Below are 19,367 nucleotides of genomic sequence, written 5' to 3' on the forward strand. Positions count from 1 at the left end.
ATTCAACGCTTTCTCTAGTGTTGATGAATAATTCAAGGTTTCCTTTCTCTTCTAATCTCTTACACGCTCGTAAAGGGTAACTGGGAATGGCCTCCGACTATATTTCTTTCTCTTGAAGATAAAACTTTTTTTCTGCGAATTAAATCGAACCCTATCCTATTACTACCGTCATAATTTTGTTATATATTATGTAGTTATAACACTTTAAGAATGTCTGCTTAATTTCTTCAGATCCTCCGGGTACCTCGACAATGAAGATACTCAAAACGACGCCTTACTCTATTGAGATTACATGGGATACAGTTGGTCCAGTAGATGGTAAGTGAATATAAGTTTTTTTTTTAATTTATTTCTTTTTAACATTAAGCCTATCACACAATAAGTTGCAAAAAAAACCCTATAGTGCATCCGTGCCATGTATCAGCAAGTAGAATAGAAGAAATAAGGCTTGCAAAATGAATTATTATCTTTCACATAATAATCATCATCATAACATTAGTATGCTGTAAATTGGATACCTTTATGGTGAATCATTGTACTTCATAATAGGTGTTACTGTTTAGAATTACGATGGAAGCAACTAGGCTACGATGTGGGTGTATTATTATTATTATTATTATTATTATGTCACACCTCCAGGGAGTCCAAAGACTCGAGGGAGAGTGTGCACTAACCGCGCTCAAACTTGCTTAACTTTTTGCGAGCCATTAGTAGCAGAGGCTCTACCAATCCAACTAGTTAACTCACGTTCAACTGAAAATTCCCGATAAAGATTCTTTGCATGTCTTAAACGAGATTGAAATCAACATCTTTCTAAATAAGGGGGATCGTTGATCCTGAGTTTCATAACTCAATGAAACAAAAGCTCTCCTTTTGTTTCATTTATATTCAACTGATGTTGTTTAACATAAATTGAATGATGGATTGGAAGAGCTTTTTAATTTCAGCACGATGATAAAATTCAATCACACTTTCAGAACGAACGCAATCTAATGTTTCTTTATTCGTCTGTAAAGTTTGAAGAAAATATAGAGGGAAGACAAATCTGAAATTAGAACATCCACCATTAATGGCATCTATTTCATATTTATTTAGTCATAATTTAATATTAAATTAAATAATTGAAGCTAATCAATCATTTATCAACCCCCTTTCCCCTTATCGACTCACTTCCACCTCTATCTCGGAGATGCAATGTTTCAACTCTCTGTCCTTTGTGCGGGTCCTCTCTTGTACTAAACTGGCAACCACCATTCCTCTACTGTCTGTTGGGTCTGAAAAAACAAAAGTTGCAGCTAGCCCAACATTCCGATTCAGTACAATAAACACACATAATCTGCTTCTCCTCTTCTTTTTCGAGAGTCGTCCTAGTTCATGAAGTGTTTTCAAACACTTCTAGCTCTTCAAGAAAAATGTCAATAATTTCCTTCTTTATCAACCGTCACCTACACTGATATATTATATTTTTTTCTACCCCTCGTGTATGCGATCGACATAAAAATTTTTAAAAAAATTTCCAGGCACCGCAACTTGCAAAAATAAAAAGAAAGAAACAAAACAACAATAACTTGGAACGTGTGCATGAATATAAATTATACCTAGATTCCGTTTATCACTATTATATCGAGAATTGAATTATGTAAACTCTCAAACAACAAATATCTCGTCTCTTCCTGGACAGCAAAGTAGTATTCTTTGCCTGTGTGTATTTTTTGATGATTTTTCGCCACACTTAAGATTGGTTTTGTTTGCGCGTATGAATATCACGACTCCGTAACGGATGGCTGCACGGATTTTCATTAAATTTGGTTAAACCATTTCGTTTTTCAAATTATATCATTTTAATGGAAAAATGAGTTGAATCTATACCTATTTATATGTTTAAAATAAAAACTAAAAAAAAAAAAAAACTGCCTTTACTATACGCATCAAACGCGGTCTAAGTTCGCTTACTATAGTCATGAATGACGTCACCGCACTACACTAACACTTCCTTGACAAATTTATGCAAGCCCAGGCCACTTACGATTCCACCGTTGTATTCTCAATAGTTTGTGTTGTCTACTTTGGGAACTCCCTAAGTTTCAATTGAATATTTGGCTACGAAATAAGGATGACTTTATATAGTACGCCCGCCCCCAAATAAATAAGTACTAAATAACTACAACGATATATATTACGGAATAAACCGGTTTGTTAACAAAGAAATATATGTTTACATATGATTATATGTACATTCACAACTATCGGTGGAATCTTGGTCAAATAAAGCATTAACGACGGTGGATTACGTGCTCGAAATAGGCACCTTGTCTTTCAAGACAGCTGTCGTAGCTCATGCGAAGGTTCTCTGTCATCTTGGAGATCAAGGGTCGAAACATCTGTTTGACATGTCGTGTAATTTTATCCCTCAGTTCATTAAGGTTTGAAGGGAAGATCATAGTGGAATACCCATTCCTTCAACATACCCGAAACGAAGGCATCAGTGATGTAAGATCGAGAGAACGTGAAGGGTACGAGAATTATGTGAATATCGAAATGAGTCTCCCTGGAAAGTGATCTGATAAATAAGCTCTAGAGCCACGTGATATGTGATAGGTTGCTCCGTCCTGTTGGAATACCTGTGCACGAAATGGAATGTTTTTTGCACGACACATCACATGAAAATCGTGGGTAAACGGAATCAACATATTCTCGATGTGGCGTTCGCTATTGAAGGTCACGGTTACACCGCCCTCTTCAGTGAAATAGGATCCAATTATGCCATGGACGGAAACCATACACAACATACAGTGACCTTCTCGTTGCGAAGAGGTTTCTTTGGACAAATTCAGGTCTCGAGAAACCAAGACACCTGTTAGTTCGTCTGTTTACATGCTTAGATGAAAATGCGCTTCTTCCGAGAACCAGACAATATGGAGTAAGGACGAATCTTCATAGACATTGGCCAGAACGCGTGCACAGTATTCCTGCCGTGCAGCGTAATCCGTTGTTGTTAAACATTGACCCTCCCAAATCACGTACGAAAAGGCACCCAGCTTCTTAAGGATTCTCCGTAGTGATCACCTCAGTATCCCAATTTTCCCGCTGTTTGGCGTCGACTGCGTTTTGCAGCCTGTACCACTTGCTTCTAGCACACGCCCGTGATTCTCATTTGTGTTAACAGTTCGTGATCTCTCCGAATGCCCTTCGCATTGAGGCAGAACACTTCTGGTACGTCGGAACCTCTCGATTAAGGCAATGATGGCACTGTTGCTTGAAGCACGGTTACGGAAACGACGAAAACAAACATGTCGTAGGCTTGAGCCATTTCCTCTACCAACTCCGTATGAACGTAAATAATCCTCAACAATAAACGTATTTTCTTCCAATACCAACATCATTGCTGCAGCTAAATGGAATGGCGTAGACCCCACACGTTCTCTTCTATTAATGTGCATGCAGTCGAACGGCAAATCTCATAGCACGTGTACCGAAGGGGATGTATTTTCAGTACTGTTTTTTCCCCCCTCGCTATACCGTAATATCTCCTATTTCTATTAATTCACAGCGACAAAATAATGAGCCTTTATATGTATATCTGAAGTAGATTAAATGACTGGAAACCGAGGTATAGCACATATTTTCCTGCACCGTCTTTAGTCCGGAAAAATTACGAATTCGCACCTGAAATTACCATAACTACTCTACTAGTTCACTGGGCCACCACAAATAGTCCTACGTGTGGTACAATCCATCTAAATTATTTATATCTGCATTTGGTGACGATCCCTTGATTTCGAGTTATTCTTAGCTTATTTTGCTTACATTTTCCCTGAACGGAGTATCTCAACACAGTCCAGTTTAATGCATCTCATGGCCTTCGTGATAATTAATAATTTATCAAAATTGGGTGAAATTTTGGCAATGGCTTTAGAGGATGTAATGGATCAAAGGAGAAAGAGCTTGTTGTTGAGTTGCCTGCGTATGAAAAAACTGTTAAAGCAGGGAAAAATCAAAGTACATTAAACAACTTTTCTTCAAGATAAGCTGTTACTCTTACAACGTCAAAGATCTATGATGAATCAGTTAGCTATGAAAACAGTAATCTGGGAGGCCCTTCATTGCTGGACTTTTGCGATTATAATCCCAGAACAATTCTAAATTTTCGACTTTGAGAACAGCATAGATTAATATAAATATTTTCATTTATATGTACCGATTAACCTGTATCATTTCTGTCTATATTAATGTATGTATATCATTCTGTTATTTAATTTTCATTTAATTACCGTATATCCTTTCAATTAACAGTTCTGTTTCATTGATTCTAATAAACTTGTATATTATTTAATCATAATTCATATGTATTTTATATTTAATAGTGTACTGATGAATTATTGTTACATGACTCGTTAGTCCGGCAAATCTCTTGAATCAAGGGTACCCAAAACCGGCGGTGTACCTGTATACAATTCTTCAGAGTAGATGTATTGTAAAATTCCTCTCAACTAACATAAACTACCATTATAAACAACTCCATAAACAAATAAACGCATTATATCGTTTATTTCTGTTAAAAAAGTCCTTAAAAGGACTGGCTAGATGGGCAAAGCAAGAATGCTTTTCCTATTCCCCGTTATCTGAAGAGGACAATGAAGGATAAGGCATTATTGAGCTATATAAAGCTCTGATCATGGCAGGAGGGTAACAGCAATAGCCGAGTCTCAGTTAGAACTTCATTGGCTACAGCATTGCCATCCATTACCCTCCCATGATACCCATTTTAGTCGCCTCGTACGACATGCATGAGCTACATTGGAGCTATTCTTATCCCGGCTACCACAGGGATCGATCTCTACTGTGTATATATATAATCAAAGATAATTTATATTTCTGAGAGGTGTGTTTGTACATTATAGTATATTTGAATAAACGTCCACTCTATTATATTATAAGAATATACATTTTATACAAAAATATTAATTATAAAATATTTCATATCAAAATATTTATTAATTTTAAGGTAAAATATATAAAAATTATGAAATAGAATTCTATAATGTTCTGCTATACAATGTTCAATGAAGATTCACATCAACTAATATATTAAGTGAATTCTACGTATAGAAAGATATTTTCCACTTTTAGTTCTACATAATGTACAGATTTAATTCCACTAATAAAATACTATATTAAACGCCCAAACTTTTTTACTTTCTTCAGGATATCTTGCTTATTTAAAACAAGAAAATGGCGACTGGAAAGAGGCAACAATAGCGCACAATAAAGGGAGCTATTCGTTTGATCATCTCCAGTGCGGCACAGCTTATCACTTTTATATCGTCCCTTATACCACTTTAGGAAAAGGAAAGCCAAGCGAAGTAGCCTCTGTACGAACCGAAGGATCAGGTAATTACAAACGACAGCTTAATAATTTTTTGTCAGTAATAACTACTGTTCAAAGTAGGATTATGAAGAAAGAAAATGATTTTATTTCTTTGATTTTCAGTTCCTGTTGCTCCTCCCAAGGAATCTTTCTTGCAGAGTAACCTTACGACTGCTTCCATTAATCTGTCTGCTTGGGAAGACGGAGGATGTCCAATAACACAGTACATGATTAGGTACCGAGCTCATTCAGAGCATGCGTGGACGGTAGTAACAGATGGCCAACCACCTGAAGGATCAAAAGTCACATTGACTGGACTGAGGCCAGGTCAGTGGTACAAATTGGTTGTTGGAGCGGGCAATGGCGCCGGTTTCAGTGAAGCTGAATACGATTTTTCTACACGAAGGCTCGAAAGTGGTACGTTTCAGTGATTTCTCTAAATAAGACTTTTAAGCTATTCTTGAAATAGAACCCTTCCAAATTGTCTTTCAGTATTAGTTACATTGATTACATTTTTTATGGTAATCTTATACACGAGAGGTTTATCACCTTATACGACATTAGTACGAGTACTTTGTGGAGAGTGAAGGAACTTATTAACATTGCATTTGAAAAACTGTAGATTGCACTCTTCAGATAAGAGTATACAATCCACATAAGGAGGGGGGGAGACTACTGACAGAAACACAAGGAATGAATGAAGAGAAGAAAAAATTTATTCTTTGAGTTTAGAGTTGAACTGTAGAGTGTTGAATTGCTACTGCAGTAAGTAAAATGTAACCATGGCAAGATTTGTAAACATCTAATAGACAAAGTGACTGTTTATATTAAAGAACGTTCAGTGAATTCGTAAGAGATTGGTTATTTACTGAACTTACTTCTGATCTCTCCACTATTGAAACAAATCTTCTTTAGAAAGCGGCTAGGTACGCTAGCAAAGTTAGTTAGTTATTCGCATGTGACGTCATATGCTCACTCCTCCGTATATCATTGGGTTTTGATAGTGAAGCCTTTTGCTAGAAGAAATGGTAGGATTGCAGATGTCCTTTTCACAAGGAGATAGTGGGACAATCACAAACGCTTTCGCATTTAAAAAAGAAAAAAAAGTAACTTTTTAAATGATGCAGTTAGAATTATCACAAGATGAGAAATCTTTTTTGAACAGAGATTTTGGTGTTGTAAAATACTTTTTTTTTTAAAATAAGACAAATTGAAGGCAATAAGATAAAATACAATCAAGATTAACTTTTCCTGCCAGCATTGAAAATAACAAGATCATCAACATCACGGTGAAAATAGTTGGGTGAAAAAATTTGTCTGATGTGGCGATTTGTTTAGTTCGCGTTTTGAAAAGTGAAGGGTGCAAGAAGTCTAAACTCGATAACGACTGTTAATATTTGAATAAATCTGAATATATGAAGAACATACAAGAAGAGAAAGAAGTTTCACAGATTTTTTTATTTTTTATTTTTCCAAAGTAGTCGCTTTTTTTCTCCAAATTTTTTATTATCCAAAGTAGTCGACTAGTTGCAAATTACGATCTGGAGTCCAGAGTATATACCATGATAGAGACACGCCTACTCTTCCTTCGACGGCGTTCAGTATTATCTGTCTGGATTTCTCAAATGCTTTGAACCCTTCATCCTTTGACAGGCAATTTCATCTTGGAGGATAAAGAGAAGTCCCATGGAGTAAGGTGTGGGATATTGGTATTTATCAAAAACTCTTTGGTCTTTCTTTCCTGTTCTCTTAAATGCCTACAGAACCTACCAATACCTAAATATTGTAGATTGAGAAGCTTGACCGCAAGGACATATCTTGATGTAGAACTTCTTATCCTGTTCAGTTTTAATTAACATTTTTCCATTCTTGAACCTAGTAATAATAATAATAAAAAGAAAAAACAGTCGAAATTCTGTATCTTTTTTTTCATTATCCGATCTTCAAGTGATGTTTGTCGTATTTCAAAGGTGTCAATGAAGCAAATTTAGCGAGTTTAAAATAAACCTTTCATTTCGAAATTCTCAGAATACAATAAACGTCCAACAATTAAACAGTAAACATACACTTGCATTGTTGTGACCGCATTTCACTTATGCAGTGAATATTATAGGCACCAATATCTTATGTTTCTATGGCAACAATATGACGGTATGTTTCTCTTTTTTAAAAGATTAACGGCAACGAAAGGTTGTAAATCTATACTACATTAGTACCATGGGTTAAGGATTTTTTAATATATATTTTTTAGTGATTTTGTATTTTTAGTAGGTTTCATTTATGTTTTTTTACCTAGTCTGGAAGCCCTGCTTTAGAGACAAAACGTCGAACTTTTTCAAGCAGCTCTCCAGTAAGACGGCGGTAGTAACACACCGGGTGATAAAATTCATCTCCCCTTTCACAGCCAAACGGGTCGGAGCTTTTGCGCATTATAATATATATTGCATTTCTGATTTCGTACATTTATTTTTCGAAAATAAAAAAACGCTATTTTTTTATTTTTGCATTTTTTTATCCCTATAGGGGATAATTGAAGTCGTTTAAGTCTCACTTAAGTAAGGCTTAAACGGGTAGTTCAGTTTACACTGGTAGCGGATGTGAGAGAGTTGGTCCGAGACTGTCACTTATTACACACGGCATTCGGTAAAGGGAGGCGGCTGATAAGTGCCATCGCCTGGTGTTCTCTAATCTTAACACTATATTTATTGTCTGAAAGAGTGTGCGGATTCTACGTTCGATTTTCTTAAGTTTACGGAACTAAAAACCCGAGTTTCCGAGAGAAAATCCACTTGTCTGTGCCAGAGATCGACTAAAGTGGGAGGCGGTCGAAGAAAGGATTAGAAAAAGTTCATCTAGTCGGCGACTAGAATCTAGGAACGCTCTTTTTTTGGGATGGCGTAGCGTTGTGGACGCACATGCTACTTTCTTCTTCTATTTAGCTGCACAGGCTCCCTCTCTCTCTCTCTCTCTCTCTCTCTCTCTCTCATTTCAAAATTCTATTTCTAGTGTGCAAGGAGTGTTATATAATTATACTGTAGTTAGTATTTTAATAATTGATTAAAATCAAAAAAGTTAAATAATCATTAATATAACTGTAACAATTTTCAATTATACAGAGACAGCTGTCCGCCCTGCGGTCTCCGAATCTACGAGCATGGAGTTGCAAAGAAAAGTAGCAGTCATAACCTCCGCCGTTTGCTCATCTGTTGTGTTGGTGGTGATTCTAGTGGCCGCCTGTACCGTTCTTACAAGACGTCGGAGGCAGAGACCAGATGCTCAAGAACCTTCTGGTATAGTACTATTAAGAAATTGTCTCATTGTAGATTAATATCTTTCTTATTACACTAGGCTGCAAGAAGCTGAAATATCTTATAAGACAAGTAACGGGATTGATTTTATATTCTGATAAGCCTTTTGAGATCAGTTATAAAAATATAATAGTTAAGAAAGTTATAAAAATAAATTAAGACAGTAAAGTTGATTATAAGGCAGTATAACGAATATCCATTGTAAATCTAATTAATTATTAATATTGCTGGAAGAGGATTGAACTAATTGACAAATGCAGATTCCCATGAAGGACCAGGCACAAATCCTGAAATATACAGGATTTGTGCCTGGATTATTTTATCAAAGTAATTCATGCTGAAAAAGTTGTCATTTTGCATGAATTATTGTTTCAGTCACAAACATTATTGTCTTCTTACTTGTTATAAATGATAATGGATATTTATTATTATCCATTTAATTATAATCGTATTTTAAAAACGTTTTATAATTAGACTTGATTATAAAATCATAAATTATTTATTTTACTTTTTTTTATCTAAAAACTAAGAAAGTTTTTAAAGAATAATAAAAAATATATTTCAAACTCATACAGTAATATAATTAATAAATATTCTGCTTTAAAAAGTTTAATCAATACCTGAAGTTTACAACCGGGTTGGCCTCCGGGATAAGAATAGCCCCACTACCAAAGTAATGGGTACTGTTACATGCATGTCGTATGAGGCGACTAAAATGGGTATCCAGAGAGAGTAATGGATGACAATGCTGTGTAGCCAATGAAGTTCTAACTGAGGCTCTGCTATTGCTGTTATCCTCCAGCCATGATCAGAGCTCAGAGCTCAATAACACCAGGAAAATATGAAAAGCGTTCTTGCTTCGCCCATCTAGTCAAAAAAAAAAAAAAAAGTTTTTTTTTTCTTTTATTTAAGTACACAAGTTCCGGTAAAATGAATATATGAAAACAACTCCAATCAGAATAATTTGAATTAGTTCAGCAGTTATTCAGACAAGCGTAAGCTTCTATTCTTGATAATTGGCAATCGATTTTCAGCCCAAACGCATTTCCATGAGTTTAATAACTTCGACCATTTATACTTCTGCTTGTTAGTGCAAACATTGGAACAAATATGACACCTTTGTGGACAATAGTGAAAAATATCAGTTACTATATACCATGCGTTACTTTCTATTTTACTCTCTTAAGTGCTTGTTATAATTTTGATGCATTTACATTAAGACAAGCAACTGTACTATTGCCATTCTTAATTTCCGACGGTGACAATAGAACATTTACTGGAGATCACAGGATGATGAAACACAGAGTCAAATTGTTTGAACAGTCCCATAGAATTAATTAAAAGTGATTAATTATGAGTACAATTGGGGGACACTTTCCTTAACGCATTAGATAATGAAATTCAAACCGTTTGTCTCTAGGAAAAGAGCGTCTTTTAAGCAAAGCGCAATATAAAGTTCTACGACTAACACCCAAGATAGAAACATCAATCGAATGTTCTTAAGGACTGTCCACTGGAATATAGAAGTTATTAAAAATTATAAACTTTCGCCACGCCAAGGACACGTCTTGTTTACAGGAACCTGAGGCTATCAGGATATTGTGACGAAAGAAAGGAGATACAGGAAATCACTTTTGACAACATTCATTTGGATTGTGAGCATTTCAGCAGGCCAGACTGAAGACGTGAAGCTCTTTAGTTGGAAAGACGGATTTTAATTTAAAGTCTAGGATGCGCGGCGAACCTATAAAGGATTAAAAGTTGCATGTTTAGCCGATTTCATGCGTACGTGGTAGCGCTGTTCTCTCAGGATCTTAAGTATTTCTTCCCGAAAATCAAACAAACTGGTAGGAGGACATACACGCACACACATACATACACATATTGGCCTAATACGTAAAGGAAGATAGCAAGAGATATAATAAGCTGGCGGTGGATTCTCTGCAGTACCACACAACACGTTTTGTTCACTAAATGGAAGAACACAGTATTATAAATGTAAAGTACTAGAATGTTAGAAGCTCTTGTAAAAAACGGACAGAGAGAGAGAGAGAGAGAGAGAGGGAGAATTGTTGAATGCTTCAAAGAGTCCAAATGGGATGGATTATTCGTATTGAATTGTATTGAATAAGAATTAATGCTAATTGGTTGTGGTTCTTATTTTTATCAGTTGATTTTTGCAATTTAGATGTATCATGTAAAATTTGAAGTCTTCCAAAACAGTTACGGTTAATCAATTCACCCTTTTAAAAGGACTATTTTATCGGACTCAGAAATTGAAATGCAATATACCAGTTCATCATAATTGAACACAGGACATTGATTTCGTATACTTTTCTGAGAAGGCACTATTATGAGGGAAGAACGAAAAAAAAAAAAACGAAGAGGCAAAATGAAAGCAGAAACGTACCAACAATCACAAAACAAATAAGATACAATAAAATGAAGTCAGAGTGACATGTAAAAACAAACACATAAAATAAAAATAAATAAATAAACAAATCCTTTACGAACTTTTCATCATAGAAGGAGTAGGTGGAACTCTTATTCTTATGTTAGTAAGTAGTCAGTTTGTATGTTTCTATATTTTTTCGTATGTAACTATCAATCGTCTGGGGTGTGTTCATCTCTAGCATTGTTTCTTAGACGAAAAAGCGGCATCAACCCAGCAGAAAATAAGTCTTCCATGTAGTATTGTAGTATTCTTAACTAGTATAATTGCGCGATTAATATAGAGTTCCGGGTTTAAAATTCTGCGTTTATTCCTGGTGGAGAAAGGGTAAAATTTTACTGTTCATCAGTGATCCACTACCTAAGAAAGAGTGAAAAATAAGTCCTGGAAGAAATCTCTATGCTTGTTTTACCCTTTCGATTTCCTTATATCAGTTAGCACGAGGTAATAAAGGCACCTAAAGTAAATAAATAAAAAAAAAATTAAAATAACTTTTCGAGGACCAGCGCAGAAATGTGCAACGATGGCGAAAACCATACTTGTTGCAAGACAGATACAATAATTAAAATAATATAGAGAAGAATTCTATTATAGTAGAACAATCTAATAATAATAATAATTATTATTATTATTATTAATTATTTTTTTAACATTTTATTATATATCAGATAAATTACCTTACATACATAGATACAATAATAGTTGTATATATATATATATATATATATATATATATATATAATATATTACAATTGCGAATAACAGATACTTGCGAATTTATAATATTTTTAAATAATAATAATTATTATTTTTTAATAATTATTATATATATATATATATATATATATATATATATATAATACATTACAATTGCGAATAACAGATACTTGCGAATTTATAATATTTTTAAATAATAATAATTATTATTTTTTAAAATAAATAATATTTTTGTTTATTGCTAAAATACATATATACAATAGTTATCTTGAGTATAATTTTACAAAATTTTTCTAGATTGGATTTCAGTTAAGAATTTTAATAACACTCTTTGTCTCTGTATTGTGCATTTACAACGCATGTTCTAATATTAACAGTGATGATTATACAGATTTTTATTTATTTATTTTATTTTTTGACTGAATAACTAATATAATAATAATAGTTTGGGAGGCATTTCTGATTTCTTCCTCGAAGCTTTGCAGAGCTTATCTGAGGAAGATAATAGATGGCGGTGGTTATGTTTCTATACTGGTCGCAAGCCAGGTATTAATTTTACTGTTTGTTGGTACGTGCTTGGAAGGCTTCAACTACTATTACACAATTTAACTTTTTTTTTTTTGCAAGTAGGGTTGGATTTGGACATGGTGTGTTTGTTTGTGTCCTTGTAGTGGTGTTTTTTGAGAGGAGTTTGTCATAGGTCTTGTGTGTGTGTGTGTGTGTGTGTGTGTGTGTGTGTGTGTGTGTGTGTGTGTGTGTGTGTGTGTGTGTGTGTGTGTGAGGGAGAAACAGGAATTTCTTTAATTTTCCTTCTCGCTATAATATTTAATAATAATAATAATTTAATAAAATAATAATATAATTATAAAATAATAATAATAATAATAATAATAATAATAATAATAATAATAATAATAATAATAATAATAATAAATATATAAATAATAAATTTATATAATATTTTCTTTTCTTATATTTAGGGGAACGTAGAAGCATAGATATTCCAAAGGCAGAAACAGTGGCCCTAAGTGGATGGGAAAAGAGACCTCGAGACAACAGAAGTACACAATGCCGAGAGTCCCTTTATCTTTCTTGTCCGTACGCTACTGGAAGGTTATCCCAGTTCTCCGCAGATGTCGAAACTGACAGCGGTTTGGTACACAGTGGTGGTGTACCTACGTTTGGGACCGAACATTCGTATGATGTGCCTATTCATTTGCTTAAACAACATTAAACACATGAAATGACTGTAGAAAAGATTTTTTGTCGGCATTTGCCAGCGAAATGATAGCATTGTGTACATAAACCACAACAAAAACGGAAGTAACTTCCGTACAGGCTGTATAGATGTCGCTGCCTGCAGTCCATCTGTGTGTGTTGCTCGAATTTTTTTATTCCAACGGAGGCTGAAAGATAAAACAAACATTCTCATTCCTGTAATTTATTCTTCGCCAACATATTTTGTAAATTGTAGAGAACAGAATGAAAGAGAGAGAAAGAAATGAACAGAGAGGAGTGCCACGAGATATACACATTATGAAGTACAATGTTAATAGAATGTGTGTGTGTGTATGTGTGTACTGGTGAGCGATTTTATATTTCTCTAAAAGGAAAAGTTTTAAATCCTTTGAGACGTGTATCAAATAAATCATTGACTTTTATCATCAAAAATATTGTTGTATGACGAAATTGAGACATTTTATTTATTGATATAATTTTTTATTTATCTATTTATTTTATTTTTATTATTTTGAAAGAAATTGCTCTGCTGGAGCATTGAGCAATGCTAAAAGGGTTTTATAAGTGAATTTCCTTCATAACAGTCACTTTTCTGACTACTTGAAAATCTGAAATTCATACCACACACACATATTTACCTTCTTAGTAGCCATGGAAACCGACACACAGCCAATCATGATTAAAAATAAATAAAAGTTAAGACAAACGAAGTGCGATTCTAATTTCAAAAAAATATTTTTCGTTCTTTGAATAGCATTTTCAGTTTTAAACAAGACATCTTACTAAATAAAGGAAACTAATCTCATTATTTAATTTATATTAAAATCTTAGCTAAAATATGATACCAATCTTAATATATGCGATATGCAAATTTTAATACACTACTAATCATATCCAGATGTCGCTTCTTAAGAGAAAAAATATTCTAAATAATCTAAATAATAACAGCTGTTTTGAATTTATAACAGAATAATTAAAAAAAACATTAAAAGTATTTTATTATTAAAGCTTATTAAAAGTAAAAATAAACTTCCATTATTTATTAAATCCATAAATTCTATTTACTTTTTTTTTTAATTTTACATAAAACTATCCTTTTCGTGCATTCCTAATATTTGTTTCGTATCTCAAATTGTTCTGACAATCAACAATACTTGAAGAGAATAAAATGTGAACGACATTGCATTTGTACAGGGATCCGTATGGAAAAAGTTTCTGGTGGAAAATTTAATGATATTTAACACAACGGTCCTTGTGCCAAATGGAAATAGAGTAAATCAGACTTTTATGTGTTATGAATGATTTAGTAGAAATATTTGGCTTCTAAAACATGACCTATGATTTGCATCCTTTTCGATTGTGGTGGAAAATTAGAAGACTTCAAAGATAGTATCACGTTAGCACCATGTCCTTCTTGGATTGAAAAAAATAAGTTACAAATAGAAATGGTGAAACTTCTTTCGAAGTAAATAATAGGAACAATTAAATATTTAATTTGATGATGAACTGAAGTTTCAAGACCTTTATTGAGAAGTTCAAAGGATGAAAATGCAGAGGAATCCAGGAATATTTCCATTAAAACAGATGCGTCACTAATCCCCAGTGAGAGATAACAGCTGAGAATCTTATTTTGATAATTGGGATAGTATTTGGCACATTCTAAGAACAATTTGCGAGAATATTTGAAGGACGATTACAGCAAAAACCTACACCGAGTGGTCACTTTATAGGAACAGCATTTAATAACGAGTGGGACCTCCTTTTCTTCCCTTAAGAACGGTTTGTATTCTCTGTGTCTAAAACAGTCCTCTTGGAATTTTTTCCATTCTATCACGATGGCATCGTCCAACTGTTGCAGATTGGATGACAGAACTGTGCTGCCGCATCGTTCCACCTCATTTCAGACATGATGTATTGGATTGAGGTCTGAGGGTTGAGCTGGCAGCTAAAGTAAAAGAAAGTTGCTATCATGTTCCTCGAACCGCTTCAACACACTACCTGCCTTGTGGCATGAAGTGTTGTCGTGCTAGAGGTACCCATTTCACAAACGATAAACTACACCCATGAATGGGTGAACATGATAAACGACTATATTAAGATAGGATGTGGCGTTCAGATGATATCAGGGGACCTAATGAGTGCTAAGAAACATTCCACACACACACACACACACCATTACATTCACCATCCTGAGCTGTTGCTGCTGGAAGGAAGGGCGCATGGCCTCATGTTGTCTCGCTGCCATCATCATCATACAGTACAAACCGGGACTCGTCAGACCAGATGACATTTTTTTCGGTTTTCAACTGTTGGTGATCAGTTTCCAACTGAAGTCACATCTTTTTGTTTTTACCTGACAGCATTGAGATCCTGCATGGTTGTCTGTTCCTGACAGCGTACTCTGCACTCTGAGATCATTTTGACACCACCGCACGACGAACTTTGCATTCTGAGGTCGTTTTGACACCACTGTTTTACCGAGCTGTGATTTGACTTCTTGTGGTTCTCACGTGTAACAACCTTTCCATTCTTCTTCGTGCATCGATGAGGCGTTTCCGTCCGCAGCACTGCAACTAACTTGAATTTATCTGATTATCACACCACTCCTGGTACACCCTAAACCCTAAACACCCTAAATGGAGCTGACTGTTGTGAGTGAGCTCAGAAGAGTTAACGTTTGTGAGATACTGGCACCAGCATTTCTGGCAGGAACAGTCAGACCATGCTCAAAGTCAGTTTAGTCACATTTTTTGTCCATTCTAATACATCAAGCACAAAAACCCTCGGCTGCTTGTTGCCTGATTTACATAGCAAATTTATATAGACACATACTCAACGTCTTTAGTCTAGTTTAAGAAATGGGGAGGGTGTTTCTAATAAAGTGGCCACGGTGTATATTTTGTCTTTACAGAAATTTCTAGCCAGTAAAATTTCGAAAATTGCGGGTTTTTTTTACGCAAAAAATAATAGGCTATATTTGAAAACATGCGTTGAAGTCAAATACAGCCTATTAATTTTTCAGGTGTTATGAAAAATAGGAAGAATATTTTTTCTTCCTACTTGTGTCGATTTAAGTGACTTTGAACATGAATTGTAGGTTCATGTTAAGAAGTCAATGAATAGCGTGGATTAGTAAACGCTGTTATTTATATAATCTAAAAGTTTAGCATAATATTCGGATTACAGAACACTTGAAGCAAATATTACCTATGACTTGATACGCTGTTACATTTATTATAATCTAAGTGTCAGTAAGTTGGAATGCATGAACGATTATCTGAATACAATGAAATTTCTTTGGGCGGATGTTCTAAATGCTAGTTAACATATTAGGTTTTCGCTGCTATTGTACATGTTTTAAGGGGAATTACTTATATGATTCTATAGTCGAATATTAAATTGGAAAATAACCCATTTATTTTTAAAGGCGCTACTAGTTTAGTCTTTATAGAAGACTTCATAGAGTGGTAATATATAGAAGAAAAAGAAATGCACACACACACACACACACACACACACACACACACACACACACACACACACACACACACACACACACACACACACACACACACACACACACACACACACACACACACACACACACACACACACACACACCATTACTTTGGTACATCCCTAAAGATTTAAATTTAACGGATTGCTCACATTGCAATGCATTCAGGGGCTGTGCAGTGTTGTTCTCGTGCTCAAGGACGTGGTCTCCAGACCACCACAAATGAATAGCAGAGAAGTTACAATCAAAAAGGGTTAGGGTTGAGGTTGACATTAATGTGCACATGATTTAGTGCAATTTTTGTTGATTCCAAGATTTTGTTTTCAACTTTATCAGCGCATTTATGAATAATTTCGGATCTATCCCAGTTTACTGAGTGTATAATGAATTGAATGGTGATTGGGATCAGAAGAATTAAGCATTTGACTAGTTAAGACTGTGGTCCTGATTCTAGCATAGGTTTCTCTGAAGAAATTTTCTGAGATTTACTTCGCTACGATTGATTTTTCGGTTTGTCCATAACATGGGGAATTACAGTCACACCAAAGACGGTACACAACTGGATATTTCAAACTGTTATGTTTAGTTTTTACTGGACGAAGCTTTCTTAAGGGGTCAAATAAGGTACGAACTTTGTATTTCTTGGAGAGTTTTGCCAGTTTGTTAGAAATGGAGCTGATATGAGAAATGGTGATATACTTTTTCACATTATTACTCTCCTCTGTATGATGTGTAGAAGGATTAAAGAAGAGTTTAGAAATCTTCTGCTTAGGATAATCATGCTTTTGGAAAATTGATAAAAGCAATTTTATTCTTTGGCGATCCCCTCCTCTTATTCTGTAATGAGAGTTGGTGCACGGGTTTCTAAAGTTGAAATAATACCGAACTTTTGAAGTGGATAATGATGGGACTGAGCGTGAAGATATCTGTTGGTATGTGGAGGCGTTCTGGAGATGGAGATTTTTATGTTTTCTAATAAATGAGTAAGTTTTACACCAAAAAATGGAAGCGAACTGTTAAGTTGTTAAGAAGCGACCTGTTAAATCCACTGTAGTTCAGCTGTAAATTGTATCCCAGGATGTTGGTTGTTAAGATGTTTCAAGAACTCTTGGAGCGAATCTGGACCATGGTTCCAAATCAAGAAAACGTCCTTTATATCTTTTCTATAATCTTAGTTTAAATGGAAAGGAGTTTATTTATAGCGTTTTCTTTGAATGGGTAAATATTCCCGAGTAGAGGAGAGAGGATTGTCCATGGCTAACTCGTAATTTTACGTGTAGATCGTGTTTCCTAAAATGAAATATTCTGAATTTATACAGAATATTTCAATTATCATGTATTTTTATTAATATTTTAATTACCATGTCCTTAATTCCTGTGATCTTGACTGGGATAGATCTGAAATTATTTATAGATGCTATGGTGAAGCGAAAAGAAAATCTTGGAATCAACAAAAATTCCACTAAATCCAACCACTGCCATAACCTTTCTGATTGTTACTACTCTGATATTCAGTTATGGCGGTCGCGAGACCACGTCCTTGTGCACGAGAATAACGCAACTGGTAGGAGAATCCATTCTAATTTGGGCAATACGTTAATAATTTAACTCTTTATTGATGTACCTAAGTAACGTTTTTTGTATATCGTTTTTCTTCTTCTATGTATTATTCACCCGATGACGTCTTCTAGAAAGATGAAACTAGTCGTGTCTTTAAAAAAAGTAGTTATTTTCTAATTTAGCATTGGGCTATATAGTCGTATAAGTGATTCACCTTGAAAAAATAAAAAAAATAAATAAGGAAGTTCGCAACCATATGCCTGGGGAAGGAGTGTCCTAGGTTCGATTCCCGTCGAAGACGTGAGGATCTCAAGGATCTTCCTCAGCCATAGCCAAGTTAGCCGGTCTTGGGTGTGGCAGCTGAGCCCCCCCCCCCCCCACACACATAAACACAGTTTATCTGGGGATTTACATCCTGCAAGTAGGCAAACCGGCCCCCGTGAACACACAGGCTACAGTCATAGGATACCTCCAGGAATAAGGAGTAATAAACTTATTACGGTTCCGAATGCCTACACGGCAAAATATGTAGGTCTACGAGTGAGGGTAAATTAGGATAGGATAGGATATATTGTATTAGGAAGCCTTCGATTTTCCGGTTTGGCAAAAGCAGGTAAATTTCATAAAATAAATAACAATCGAACATGGATTTGGAGAATTGTTTGAGGAAGAACATGTTAAATGTTTGGGCCATTTAACATATTGTTTATATGTTAAAGGGCCCAAAATTAACCAGTTGTTTGACTTTTTTACGTATGCATTCTTCTTATCTCCAAAAGGAAGAAAGAATGAATACCATACACTTGTGATAACTGATCATTAATACATGAAATCTTGAACCCAGAAATACCTTAGATTCAGTAAAAGACAGCAAAGATAACAACAATTATATAATTAAAATTGTTTATATATTTTCTGACCACGAGGGTTGTCTGAAACGTTCTCATCCTCGACCATAGATTACAACACTATCGGCAAGATTTTTTTTTCTTCTAAGTTGGCACATCTGTCATAAGCATCGATGTGAAATTGCAAGTTATTCCATCAAATAGTTTTATCCAGCTGTCTGAAGCAAACGTGTTGTCTGTATCCCTTGAGATGGATAAAAATTGAGTATCGTGCGATTACAATATTCTTTGTAAAAGAAGGTTTAACGTCAAAAGAAATCCATTGGAAGTTTATGAAAGTTTACGGGCACTCTTCTCC

General features: G+C 34.7%; 1 protein-coding gene across 1 annotated transcript in view; it reads left to right on the top strand.

The window, feature by feature from the left end:
• Window positions 1-13,415, top strand: part of LOC150097489 (cell adhesion molecule Dscam1-like) — a 396,227-nt gene extending 382,812 nt beyond the window's left edge. The window contains exons 18-22 of the mRNA XM_090407275.1: window positions 232-318; window positions 5,206-5,391; window positions 5,492-5,785; window positions 8,485-8,658; window positions 12,826-13,415. Of these exons, the coding sequence (XP_090263401.1) occupies window positions 232-318; window positions 5,206-5,391; window positions 5,492-5,785; window positions 8,485-8,658; window positions 12,826-13,079 (995 nt within the window). The 3' untranslated portion in view covers window positions 13,080-13,415. The remainder of the gene's footprint in view (window positions 1-231; window positions 319-5,205; window positions 5,392-5,491; window positions 5,786-8,484; window positions 8,659-12,825) is intronic.
• The last annotated feature ends 5,952 nt before the right edge of the window (window positions 13,416-19,367 follow it).

The sequence above is a fragment of the Typopeltis vanoorti genome, chromosome 17 (assembly GCF_054136105.1).
Source record: "Typopeltis vanoorti isolate ZY-2024b chromosome 17, IOZ_Tvanoo_1.0, whole genome shotgun sequence".
Taxonomy (NCBI): domain Eukaryota; kingdom Metazoa; phylum Arthropoda; class Arachnida; order Uropygi; family Thelyphonidae; genus Typopeltis; species Typopeltis vanoorti.